Consider the following 14,177-nt stretch of genomic DNA (forward strand, 5'->3'; position numbering starts at 1 on the left):
TGGCTGAGAAAAATTGATTTGTGTACAGGATTGCCATCAAATTGTCACTCGCGGACTGATATGGGCCTATTAGAATACAAGTTCTGAACTGGCCAGTAAGACAATATTTCCTTGAATTGATTATCAAAAAGTATATCCCTGTTATGGCCTGGCTCTGTAGATTAAGAATCCACCAAAGATTGAAGAATAAATCCACTTTCACCCATCACAGTCATAGCTTCACAGTTCAGTACGGACTATATGTCAGTGCCAAACTTCCGCCTGTGGATGAATACATGTCTCTGCCCTAGTAGTTATCACTTCTTGTTTTTCCGCCGTCGAACTCCAGAAAAGCTCGACCTTTTTCAGGTGAACAACAAAGCAAGGTCAAGAGCCCCCTGGGTCGCGGAGCCGTCCAAACCATGTCAACAACCCCCGGGCTAAAATCCTTATTTCAATATACACATTGACATTCTAATGGCTGGTCAACAATAATGCCAGCTAATGTCAACTATTGAAAGAGCGTCCCAGCTGTCGTCTGGGCTTTGTGTATCGAGCAGACGACCGGTATAGATTGTGCGAGCGTGTATTGAGTCACGTTGGGAGGTTTGAATTTCACACGCGTTCCACTACGGAATATCATGTAAAGACACACTCGGACTGGACTTAACTGTCTGCATTTTGGAAATTTTTCTTATCGTTTCATGGATTGTGGGTGAGTTTTTTCATTTCACGGCAGTTAGGATGTTGGTATCATTGTCACTATAGTGTATTGACAGCAGTCGACGTTTGAATTCCGTTCGATGCTGGTATTACACATGAGCCGCCCGCGTATACTGCACTGATATTGATTATATTTGTAACATAAAGTATACTTTACTCGATATCTCATTGTAGTTTGCATTTGGTGTGTTCAATTCTCTGACTTCCAATCATTTCCATCACCCTCCGAATATGTTATTAGGAGGGGAAGGTGCTATCAGGAGAGATGGCCATCTAAATCTAATCACCCATACCACCTTCGTGTGGGCAGGTCTTACACGACTGGTTTCCGATATAGATTCTTCTTCTGTTGGGAATCCATGAGAAGGTGAATATTCTTCATTCTATAGCAACAATTTTCCGACTGGTTTCCGTCTTGACCTACTCTGTGCGACTGATCGCCGGATTTTCACGTCCATGGCTAGGTTCAAAGCCCGATAACTTATATCAAATAAAAACCTTGGTCTGTGTGAAAATAGACAGTCCCCTTTCTAATTTATCCTACCTTAATGTTCAATGCTTGTTTAGGAATAGAAGGTCTATGGTCTCTTTAGAACCATACATTAAGCGCCATTGCACCTTTTACCAGGGTGAGAAAAAATATTTAAAACTGTCACTCTGTCACTCTGCCCCACAGTCTCCCCGGCCCACAGTGAACAAAATGAAAGACCAGTGCCTGTCGCGAGTAGGTAGAGGGAAATCCCATGACCTACCCAGTAGGTTTCATGACTAGCTTTCAGCAAGGAGAAAATCAACCACTTTCATGTGGAGTACCATTTTTGAAACACCCTGTATATATTAAATGTGACTATGTAGGCTACGGCTGTTGACAGTGTTGATTTACACCTCAGTGGTTGTCGCAGGTGGTTCGAAACCGCCTGATGACTCATATGCACGACATTAATCAGTTTTCCACTCCAGGCGCTCTGAACATGTTTTTATTGTTTCTAAGGTGATATTGACATTATATGTGGATCAAATGAGAATGTGCATGAATTTGTATCAGTTGGTCATGGGATATTTATAGATACTGGGAATCCGTGGGTTTATTATGACTTATACCAAGTATGGATAAAAGAAAAATGTTTAACTCGCTATTTGTTAGAAACACGTCTAGCACTTAGTTCTAATTTTGAATATAGGGGGCTTTTTGTAATAGCATTCCGCGAAGATGACGTCACTGCAGCTGCTGCCCTCTATTTCCCCATCGCTGAATTACAGGCAATGTCGGACAAACATGCCGTTTCGTTATGGTTTCAGGCTTTCTAACTAGGGCAGTTAGATTCAATCTGGCACATGTCCGAGTGTTGGAAATACTACATAATTGTTCTGAATATTTCTCTCTCTGACTCTATGGTATCATTCATGCTAAAAACAATGCAGGGTCAAAGATAATTGACTTTGAAATAAGCTCAAATGCGTAGAAATAAGTGTCGATGTCCGACTGTCACGTGACTAAAACGTCATCAATATCTTATGCAAATGACCTTTTGAGCTATAAATAGTAACTTCGCGGGATGCTATTGACAAAATCGCATGACCATTGCTGATAAGAGGGAGGGAAGAATTGTGGATGCAGATCAGGCAGAGATTCTGCAAGAGGTATTTGTATGATTTCAAACATCTACACCCCAACAGAATTCACGGATATGGTTGCAACAAACGACCGATATAGTACTCCCAGCTGTGCCTGGACTATTGATCCTGAGATTATTCTATCGATCAGTCAATCTGTTCCTGACGGGACAGTAATAAGATTTTCATAGGTCAAATTACTGATCGAAAGCAAAGCAAGCGTAATCGTCTACACCGAGGTTACACACCCTTCTTTTCTTTTGTTGCATGACAGGATATTGGTGGAAACAGTCAAACTTCCTCAATTTATAATTTTATGAGACCAATAACTTTATTACCACTCACTTGTCCCAAAAAATGTCTTTGTATCGGCATCAAGATCATGATCCTATTCCTCTCATAAAACCTTATCAAAGGAAAATTTGGTTTATTTGACGACATTATTACAGTGCTCTTCGCCATAAATTTTATATTTCACAATGGACCAACATCATTCAGCCATCATACTAAAATGCTATAAAGCTATAAGCCAAATACTCTTTTAAATGGGAGCTGTAGAGAGATGTGTCAAGTCCTCCTTTAATTAACTGAATTGACGAAGTAAATATGAAAATGCCAATATATAGGGCCTATGACAAATGTTTATTGATTAATATCAGGCTCTCCAATAGTTTTCTCCGTATGCATATAATGTTTACATTTATTCAGGTTTCAGGCGTTTGGTACCTACAGCTGTATACAAATCCACAGAACTTGAGTATAAGTACTTAAAGGTCTACACTGCTCGTTTAAATTTGAAAATTTGTAATTCAATTTCAAATTGTGTAAATATGTACAGAATATTAATTTCATCAATGCCATTGTGTAGACAAATATACGAATGATATACATACCAAGTTATAGCAAATGTGTATGCATAATAACTACACTGGCTTTGTGTATAACTTCATTTCTATTTTCCTGAGCCACTAATAAATATGAACAGTGTACCCTTTTAATAGTGTGACACACACATGTACATTATACACTACCTCTTGACTGAATGTGGCATACAATACAATAGGGGCAGACATGCATAAATTCCCATTAATAACAGAGCATTGAAAAACTTTCTGACGTGTGTATGTATTTCCCACTAAATGCGGATGCGTCATACATATTAGGCCTTTGGTATGCAGGCCTAAAACCATTCCTGTGTTCTTTTGAACAGCTGACTTTGGAACAAGGTACGTTGTAGTAATGAAACATGATCGATTTCTAGGGTATGTGCCATTGTTTCCGTTGATCAAATGTTTGTAATTTACTTATGACAAGTTTCGGTTATTTCTGTATGTAGAATGTATTGGTAAATGTGGGTTGCAGGCTGCCTGATATCTCAAATTAGGCATGTATGTAGGTAGGTATGTTTGCCCAATAGATCTGATGCAGTAAAATCCCTCTTTATTACTTCAGATTATTTAGGGCCTATAAGGCATTTTGAAGACTTTCCCTACATAATCATCTTTTTTTGAAACATACTTGTAGCCTGATACAAAATTCATCTGTATCTTATTGTGAAATCTCCAACCCCAAGGCAAGCAATTGGCAAATGGTATTTTTAAGCAGAAATAGCTCTGTCTGGATTATTAATCGATGCAGTCCACACGTAGTTCAGATGAAGCATCAAGGAAATACAATAATAGTATAAATAGCACAGTGTGTTGGTGACGAAATACTGAGTTGACTTTTTTTTAAACTCTGCTTTGAAATGTGAATAGATGTAGCCAGAATTAAATAAACATTTCAGAATTATAATATGTGTATTGGTCTCACTTAAGATAACACTTCAGTAGCATGTGCATTGGTGTCACTGAAGATTTACCTGAGATAAACGGTACTAGATAAACAGGTCCGTAAAAGCATGTGCATTGGTGTCACTGAAGATTTACCTGAGATAAACGGTACCAGATAAACAGATCCGTAAAAGCATGTGCATTGGTGTCACTGAAGATTTACCTGAGATAAACGGTACCAGATAAACAGATCCGTAAAAGCATGTGCATTGGTGTCACTGAAGATTTACCCGAGATAAACGGTACCAGATAAACAGATCCGTAAAAGCATGTGCATTGGTGTCACTGAAGATTTACCTGAGATAAACGGTACCAGATAAACAGATCCGTAAAAGCATGTGCATTGGTGTCACTGAAGATTTACCCGAGATAAACGGTACCAGATAAACAGGTCCGTAAAAGCATGTGCATTGGTGTCACTGAAGATTTACCCGAGATAAACGGTACTAGATAAACAGGTCCGTAAAAGCATGTGCATTGGTGTCACTGAAGATTTACCTGAGATAAACGGTACCAGATAAACAGGTCCGTAAAAGCATGTGCATTGGTGTCATTGAAGATTTACCTGAGATAAACGGTACCAGATAAACAGATCCGTAAAAGCTTGTGCATTGGTGTCACTGAAGATTTACCTGAGATAAACGGTACTAGATAAACAGGTCCGTAAAAGCATGTGCATTGGTGTCACTGGAGATTTACCTGAGATAAACGGTACCAGATAAACAGGTCCGTAAAAGCATGTGCATTGGTGTCACTGAAGATTTACCTGAGATAAACGGTACCAGATAAACAGGTCCGTAAAAGCATGTGCATTGGTGTCACTGAAGATTTACCTGAGATAAACGGTACCAGATAAACAGGTCCGTAAAAGCATGTGCATTGGTGTCACTGAAGATTTACCTGAGATAAACGGTACCAGATAAACAGATCCGTAAAAGCATGTGCGTTAGTGTCACTGGAGATTTAGCTAAGATAAATATGTCCTAAATAGCACGTGTGCTGCTATTACTGAAGTTATCGCCGAGATAAGATGTAAAAAATAGCAGATGCATTACTCTCACTGAAGATATAGCTCAGATGGTATGTCAGCATGGGTTCTGGTATCGACAAAGATGCAGTTGTGATAAACTATCAATCACTGATCTTTAAGATATAGCTTAGGTGAACTTCATAGCATGTACTGTATATTGGTGTCACTGGAGCTGAAAGGGTGGATGTCGTCTTGGGTGCGCGAAATAAAAAGAACAGATAAACAGAAAAAAACGCGTCACTGCTAATGCCGCAAAACCATCACGGCGCGAGATAAGACGAGATTGCAAGAAACGTCCTCGTCCCTAAGATCCATAAGCTAGGCAAAAAGAACCTGGGTTCTGTTTGTCTGGTGTAATGGCACCCAGGGTGCTTTTCTTCCAGTCAATCTCGAACCTGCATGGGTAACATTGTCGGCACCCAGGACGACATCCACCCTTTCAGCGTTGCTGGAGATATAGCTAAGATGAACATGTCCTCAATAGCAAATGTACTGACTTATACCACAGATATGGCCTTTGTATCATCAAAAATATAAAAGGCCAGCTCGATTGTTGGTGGTATCACTAAGACAAATACCGTAGCATGCCTTCCAAATCCCTTCCATTCTACATTGTCATTATATACAAGGTCATCCACACTGTCTTCATAGAACCTGTTGAGCTTGTACAACTTCTTGAACTTATAGATTGAGACTGAACAATCTATTTCAAATACGCTCACATATCCACTTGATGACTGGTGTAGCGTTGAGATTTCTCTCAAGTTGTGCCTTGCCTACAGAATTACCCATGCCAAGGCACGGATCATCAGTGTCATGACTCATTATGTCATTTCTTCAATGCCTTGCAGGCAAGTCATGACTCATAAAGGGGCAACATGTCAATTCATTCATGTTGTTGAACAGATTCATCCTCTTACGCAGATTACACTCCGGACGCAGCGGACCGGCCTCGTTCATCACCCTATCTGATTCACCAAATCAGGATGACACAACGAGCTGCCCATTACGCAGATGAGCTCAGCAAAATCAGAAATTGTTACGCAGGTATTACCTTTTATAGCCACTTGGGATATTGCTGAGATCAACATTACAGAAATATCATGGCTAATGTGGCGACTTTACCTTTTTAGAGTGACTGCACCAATGTCAACACGTTCTACGTACATCAGATATGACAGACCCAAAGTCATGTTGTGAACAAAAACCTGTTTGATCCATATCGCTATAGGAGATTTGATAACAAACAGATGGTTATGCATTTTTTATGATATACGACAACGATGGTACTAATGCAGTTGCATTGATTTTCTATCAGGAACATATATTTCATTGGAAGGTCTGATGGTTGGGTTAAGGTATTGCATTGGATGTGATCGTACATTATGCTGTCCGGTGGGTGTATTCCTGTTTCGCCTATTCCTGTTCCGCCTATTCCTGTTTCGCCTAATTCCTTATTCGCCTATTCCTGATTGGCCTACTTCCTGTTTCAGGAACAGGAATTTTGCAGGCGAAACAGGAAAAGGCGAAACAGGAATAGGCGAAACAGGCATAAACCGTCCGGTGTACATGTAGTAACTACATGCTGGCACGGAAACTTGCCGGTGCTGAAATGAAAAAGTGTCCTGCCTTAACGTATTCCGACGGATAATGCTATCAAATTAGCTAGAATCATTAAGCCAAATGACTACAACTTGGCGTAGCAGCAAAAAAAAACCTACGTGATATAATTTCACTCTGATAAGTGTCGCATTTGTTCACACTAAGTTCCATAATCGCTCTCTACTCTTAAAGGCCTTCCTACTCAAAACTTGCAACTGAGTTTGAAAATTTCCAATTGCGTATACGCGATGTGATTTTCGAAATTGTCGTTATGGTGGCAGATATACAAATACTAGGCCTATGTCAGGTTTCAGCAAAGTTGCATGCATGATAACTGTCTGACGCCATTTTGTATTGCTGCATTTCGATTCCTGACCCCCGGTTGAATACCAACGGCGTTCAACAAACCCATTTGATGATTAGCACCATGAATTTTTCCGTGTGTGTGATGGACATAGAATTGACAAATAATCACACAAAATTGACATTTCCACATCGAATTAGTTCATTATTCTTCCATTACAGTAGTCAATGATGGTGAATATTTGTCTGGTAACCTAATTTGAATGACTCTGAGGATGCAGTGTTAAATTGTTAAAGGGACTATTGCATCAAGTAGATTTTGTCGTTTTGAAAAAGTCTTGGTTTTTCACCATAGGGGTTTGCTTCTCCGGCCCTGCTCATACCCAATATTAAGCCCCTTATTTCCTCAGGTTCTTCGCCAACCAGGGACTTATTCTAAGAATAGGCCTACACTTAATAGACTTATTCGGGTATAAATCAAGGGTATAAATAGAAACACCAGGTGCGGCGGGCACACTAGTTTCACCATCATCCAGGAGATGGCGCGACAGTGGATATCGGCTATCTACGTAGACATGCCAACTTATAAAATGCGATCAAAACTCGATAGAAATGCTCGTGATGTCAGTGTGTATTTGGCAGCATCGTATGATTGTAAATTTCGCCACGAGAAACGACACACTCTTGGCCTATTAAATAGATATTGCCCGCCACAGAGTGTAACATGCCGAATGTCGTCACGCGGGGATCACATGGCTAAATGTCGATCGGCTGGAACGGGCAACATTGCGAATACCGCACGGTCACGTGACGTGTATCAGCCAATCATATTCACGAAATCTCACTTGAGGTAAGAGCACATCCCATTTTGATGCACACACTAAACTTAATAATTCAACTAGCCATGGTAGCCTGTATCAGGCTGGATATTGCGTATTTGACTGGGCCATCCCTAGAGACGGACGTTGAGTTTATCACGACCATGCCCAATCAGGGTGGCGGCTTATGATGGTCAGAATGTTGATGATACTGTCTCCTCTGGGACGAGCTGCTCTGGTTTGGTGTGGTACCATATCCTTGCTCATGCTATCACTCTGATGCCACTGAACTTAATTCTGCTTGGTCCTCGGCCATCCCTTTGAGACAATCCTCTTCCTGCTCAAGCCAGAGGCCACATGAACCGCGGACAATGCTAAGATTACTGGATCCATCTCCTCAGTGTAAGACAACTCTAGTGGCAGCGGCCATCAATAGGGGACTGCAGCTCAACCGGAGAGTATATTCGGTGCGTCTTGGAAAAGAGTGCCAAATCCCAAGCGTCTGAGGGCTAAACTTTTAAGTAGTTATTTGCTTCTTGAGGAGAAGCACATTATTGTCACTTTCCAACAAAAAAGGGGGCACGGGCCACCCCCTCAATCTGCCCTGTCACAAGAGTCATCCCATCCCCTTTTAACGTTCTACTTCCAATTCAAGCAAGAGGCAACCCTTCGAGTAACTTAGAAGCTGATCACCGAGGTTGCCGCTATCTCAAGAGATGCATAATTCAGGCACGATCCGTTCATCAGGATTCAGTTGTCTTGCCAACTCTTTCCTGTCTTGCTTTCTAACGATTGAGGAACAGTGGCCAGACTCCTCAGATCAGGCTAATCATGCTAATGACTTTCTCATTTGGGCTGTCGGTAGTGTCACAGTCATGCCGATCTGCAGGCGTTGTGCGTACACGTATTGTCCATTCTTCAAAGGGATAACAGGAGAAGACTTTGGGAAAGACGTTCATCGCTGCTAAGTCGGCTCGGCAACAGTGGAAACATCAGCACCTGTCATCTCTTGAGTTCCCGTGTTCGATTCCCGCTCAGTCCTGGTATCACCTGTGACAGATAGGGCAGCTCTGTTCGACGACAGTGTTGGTTTCCTCCAGTGTCTCTTGTTTCCTCCTGCATTTAATTTCCCATCGTCTAATACATTTGTACTGTTCATAGAACTGTCCCAGTTGATGCTCAGCTCTCGACTCAATATCATTTACTTTCTCAGTCAAAGTCGAAAGACCATGCAGCTCCAAATACAACGTTGATACACAGAGCACAAACTTGGTAATGGTAGTGACCTGCTCTGTCTGGAGTTTGCATTGCATCTCTTCTGCTCGGGCTTCAATGGAAAACTAACCATACCCCACTAGACATTGATTCCATGGTAATGAGCTTTCTCTGCTTGGCGTATGCCTAATTCGCTGATACCATCTTTGCTTTTGATGAAGCTATTTCCACATGAATATTATTCATCATCCGCCTGACTCCAACATGGCTAATGCTATCTTCATTACACCCAAAGGAACGGCGCAGACTAGACATTGGCGATTGAATTTGAAATGAAGTGCCTGATTTACCATTTATCATAGCCAGTGAAGTCCAGTAGAAAAAAATCTATCGTCTACGTTGATCATTCGTCACTGAAGAAGGTATCTGATACGTACTATTTCCTCCAAGCGATACGCAGAAAACGATAAAAGCATATTGTGTACAGAGTTTCCCCCAGTCAACACATCGTGATAATTAGAAAGACTCACATGCACATTTTCGTCTTCTGGACCTGCCAAGGAGGCGGCTGGTACCTCAGAGAGCCAACTAAGGATTCTCTACTAGCTAAGGGTCATTTGCTTCTTCTTTCAATTCTTCCGCAGACGACTTTGTTGGAGAATGACTTTGACAAACATTGAATGAAGCTGGTGTGCACTTCTAATACGTTTTGACACTTTGGAAAAAGGAATCAAGTAATTGACATGCATTTCTTTGTTTCTTTCAGCAGTTTCATATCTTATGCCATCTCAGATTGCACTCCGAACGCTGTGCACTGGCCTAATCCCTAAACAAAAGAAACTATGAATAGGTTGACGTGTGGACTGCCTCGGGACCTTCATAGCTCGTGTGCAAATCCTGATATTGTTTCTGGTTTTCTATATTTCCAGATTCAACTGAACCTTGCCAGAATCTCCACATTTTAACCAACAAAGATGGCTTCCTCAAAAATGTACTTGGGCTTTTCCCTTTTGGTGATCGTCTGCTTCCTGTCCTGGTTTCCCGTCCCATCTGTATCCGTAGACCACTGCGCCGATGGTGATAAAAACTGTACCGATGCCAATTTATGTCCGTCAAAATGCAAGTGCGAGGGCCCGCCAGATAATATAACGGACTGTTCAAATCAGGGCCTGGAAGCAATACCAGAAATAGCCGAGATGAATTCATACACCAGCATCTTTTATCTGAATGGAAATAAACTTGGAACCCTTTGGAGACACACCCTACCTATGTTAAAAGAATACTTCGTGCAGAATAATAAATTGACGCACATTAGGGACGACGCCTTTCTCGATATGCCAAACATAACCATGCTGAATTTGTCGTATAATAGTCTTGATGAGATTTCTGAGAGACCTCTGAAGTATCTTTCTTCCTTGGTAACCTTGGATATCAGCCATAATAACCTATCCGCTGTGGCGATACACAACTTCAACGGTGAGGACTTAAAGGCACTGAAGACCCTTGACCTGTCCAATAACAATATTTCAACAATTGGACGGGAAGGCTTCTACAAATTGAACAGTTTAGTACAGTTGAACTTGTGTCACAACCGCCTGAAGACGGTAGACACAGGGATGCTCCTAGGCCTATCAGGCCTCAGCTCACTTTACCTTGACAATAACAACATCAACCACATCGTGAACAAAGCTTTCCAACCATTGTGGAGTGTAACGACCTTGACCTTGAACAACAATGACCTCACTGGCCTTGACAGATTGACCTTCTTCAATATGAATAAATTAGAATCCCTAAACCTCGGCTACAACATGCTGGAGAAAGTCCCATCGGAGTCTTTACGTGAACCAACCTTTCTCAAGAAACTAATTCTGGACGGGAACCAAATTGAAAAGATCGAAAAAGAAGATTTCCCACTCAACTTGAGCCCACTTGCCACACTCTCTCTGAGCGATATGACCGTTCTCAACCTGATCCATGGAAACTCCTTCGACGACTTCGAAAAGCTGAGGTCGGTCAACATCTCGCGGAACCCCAAACTCGCCTCTTTGGCACATCATCTGTTCTACCGGAGTTTCCACGTGATTCGTACGGTGGACATCAGCCGGAATGCCCTGACGGAAGTGGACGAGAACATCCTGCCTTGGGACTTGCTGTTCTCATTGGACGTCTCTGGGAACAAGTGGCGCTGTGACTGTAATGTTCTCTGGATGACTCACTACAGATTCCACAAGGATATCAAGTAAGGTGCCATTTTCTCTAATAGCTTCCTTTTCTTAAAAAGCTCCCTTAAACTTTACTACTGGAGTACAAAGTCACCCATTTATGAATTACCCGTGGAGTATGCTATTTAACCCCCCCCCCCCTCCTCCCCTTCCTCTGTCAGATTATTTTTTCTAGGGCTTGGTTCAAAACCTATTGACGAAAGACTTGAAATGAAATTGCCTGGGGCTGAGCACATTTTCAACAAATATTTCACGGATATTAGTAACTTACTATCAAAAGTGATGAAGATGTGCAAAAAACTGTTAGTTCAGAACTTGACACTGAATTGGTGGTGACCACGCTTATAAGGGGGTAGAGGGTTTACATGGGCCACTGAAGAAGGGCCAGGGAGGCCAAAGTAGTTGAATCTGATTCACATAAACAATGTAGACCGACCTTCTCGTCTTATCTGAATAATAGACTGAATTAAATACTCAATTTTTCAGATGCAGCTCCCCAGCATCTGTTGCGGACAAAATGTACATCGACCTCGCACACAGTGACTTCAAATGCGACCAGAAGAAAAATGCGTCCGAGGACAACCGGCAAGGCATACGGAACGGATTAGCCGCGACCGCATTGGTGGTTTCCGTCCTTCTCGTCGGATTCTTGGTGTACCGGTTCAGAAGTCATTTCTTGTGCTTCAAGAAACCGGGTACTTATAACACGCTGTATAATATTTACGACCCAACGAGAGAAAATAGTAATAACGTTGTAATAAAGTACAGAGGGGACCAAGAAAGGGTAGATTCCAAGACGACGGGAGTCGATATGGACAATGAGATGAAGGCAATATTATAATTGAAATTTTAGAGTTTCATAAAAAATAACTCACCAAAATGTTTTAAAGTTGTGAAATAAAATAATGGCACCATCGGAACCTGCTCACCGAGAGCTTTCCGATGAGTGGTCCTGTCAGGGTTTGACGATCCCAAGTTTTTGGGGACAGTTCTAAATAAAAGGGTTTCCTGTGGATTCCTAGGTGTCGTCTGAAGACGGTTGACAGGAGACAAGTGACAGATGGCAGGAGCTACCTTGTCCTGGCGACCACTTAGGTAAACTCTCGCAAATTGGTCTGGAAAGATTGTCAACATTTCAGACTATAAGTTTGTTTAAAATTGATGATATTTCAACCCCCTTTGATTCACCTATGTTTATGCCAAGGGGTGATATCTTTCTGAAATAGAGGTTTTTCGTTCTTCATTCATTGGTTGAACTATAGCAATTTGAAGGGACCAAGATATTTTCGTAGATTTTTAGCAACAGAAACTGCTTCTCCATTATGTTTTTGCCAAGACGCTTGTATTCGTAGTTGTTGTGCATTGAATAAGGCCACTGGTCCATATCACCTCCAATACACTGGGGTAGGTACTTAGTGATTGTAACTGCCGAACAACCATCATCGGCTACATTTGCAAAACTTGAGTGAATATTATTTTACAATTTTTTCGAGAAAGCAGCCAACTGAAGGGAGCTAGTGCAATGTAGAGGCTTTTCCATTTATTTCTGTCAATGGAATTTCGACTAAAAAAATTAAAGTTTTGCTATATTAATTTTCTCTAATCAATGTTTTTAGCGGAAAAAACGACCGCGGAAATTAGGTGTTTTACAGTAGCTTAGCTTCGTGTAACTTGTCACAAAACGCTTACGGCAAAGGGGAGTTTTGAATGGCCCGGTAAAAACCTTAGGCCAGAATAAGCTTTGCCTACTTCATGACGGGCAGCCCTCCTCTCAGTAAAGTGCACTTACTTTCCATTGCTGCTGCCATTTAATTGAGATCTGTTCAGTAGGGTAATATCCTACTGGCCACGTAAATCCCATGCCCAGGTTATCCCTTTAGGTACCTCGTGTATATGCATGGGCACATGTATATATGCATATTTTTATCTGTAAATAGCTAAATGTTTTAATATAAATGACTGTTGTAAAGATTATGATGATTTGTATAGATTCTGCAACCTTATATCAAAATGTACAATGACAATGTAATGCTTATATCTATAAATTTATAATCCTTAAGAACGCCAGTTGTTTGTTCCCTTGAAATACGTTTTTTTTTGGGGGGGGATAAATGGCGAATTTTGATAATTGTTTCAAATAAAGAGAAGTCAGTAAGTCGTTTTTCGTGAAATGGACTATAGATAGCTTTAATCCCTTGAACCCCGGGCTCCCAGACGCAAGTGCACCCCCATCCCGGGCTCCCAGACTAAAATTCACAAAAAAGGGTAAAAAGTCGGTAAAAGATTTATTCTTTGACATGAATGATTCTGGTATGACAATAAGAGGTGTGGTAATAAGAGGTGTGATAATAAGATGTATGATAATAAAAAGCTCTACCCTCTTACTCAATCTTTTTCTGAAGAAATATTTTTCCTTTTTCCTTTTTACTCCCTTTTCTCCATCAGGGACGAGTGGATACTTTTGCCAGAGCAGGTCAATGATATCACCTTTAATAGATACTGAGAGATGCTTTTATGGTGGTTTCGAGTTAAAAAGTAATATACTGTGTACTCTCAATAATGAGCCAGGGTGTTTAGAACCAGTTTAGCATATTTCTTCAAGTGAAAAAATATATGGTAAGGTGTTAAAGGAAAAAGGCCTAGGCCCCACTTAATTATGTAGACACAATAGACATCTGTCAAACTGTACTTCAAAACCATCCACACCCTACGAGTAGAATCTCCTTACCCATTCAATGTGGCATTTAGACGCTAAGCTTTTCTAACACTATATTTTGTTAAAGGGATTATGTTTTGTAAAAGAATATTTTTAAGAATAAATCGAAATGGTATGTTGGAA

The 14,177-nt window shown here is 41.1% G+C and overlaps 1 protein-coding gene across 2 annotated transcripts; it reads left to right on the plus strand.

Moving 5' to 3' along the window:
* Window positions 1–457: 457 nt before the first annotated feature.
* On the plus strand, window positions 458–14,177 carry LOC135502303 (keratocan-like). 2 transcript variants are annotated; one of them, XM_064795019.1, is made up of 3 exons: window positions 458–694; window positions 10,046–11,355; window positions 11,825–14,177. In XM_064795019.1, the coding sequence occupies exons 2-3, from the start codon at window positions 10,091–10,093 to the stop codon at window positions 12,177–12,179; spliced, it is 1,620 nt and encodes a 539-aa protein (XP_064651089.1). In that variant the 5' UTR covers window positions 458–694; window positions 10,046–10,090; the 3' UTR covers window positions 12,180–14,177. The 2 variants fall into 2 exon arrangements, with proteins under 2 accessions (XP_064651089.1, XP_064651090.1); XM_064795020.1 differs by lacking the exon at window positions 458–694 and adding an exon at window positions 3,425–3,542.

This window comes from Lineus longissimus, chromosome 18 (assembly GCF_910592395.1).
Source record: "Lineus longissimus chromosome 18, tnLinLong1.2, whole genome shotgun sequence".
Taxonomy (NCBI): Eukaryota; Metazoa; Nemertea; class Pilidiophora; order Heteronemertea; family Lineidae; genus Lineus; species Lineus longissimus.

Coding starts and splice junctions, on each gene's coding strand:
- LOC135502303 (XM_064795019.1), top strand. CDS start 10,091: ATGGCTTCCTCAAAAATGTACTTGGGCTTTTCCCTTTTGGTGATCGTC. Junction 11,356..11,824: donor AGATTCCACAAGGATATCAA/GTAAGGTGCCAT, acceptor TCAATTTTTCAG/ATGCAGCTCCCCAGCATCTG.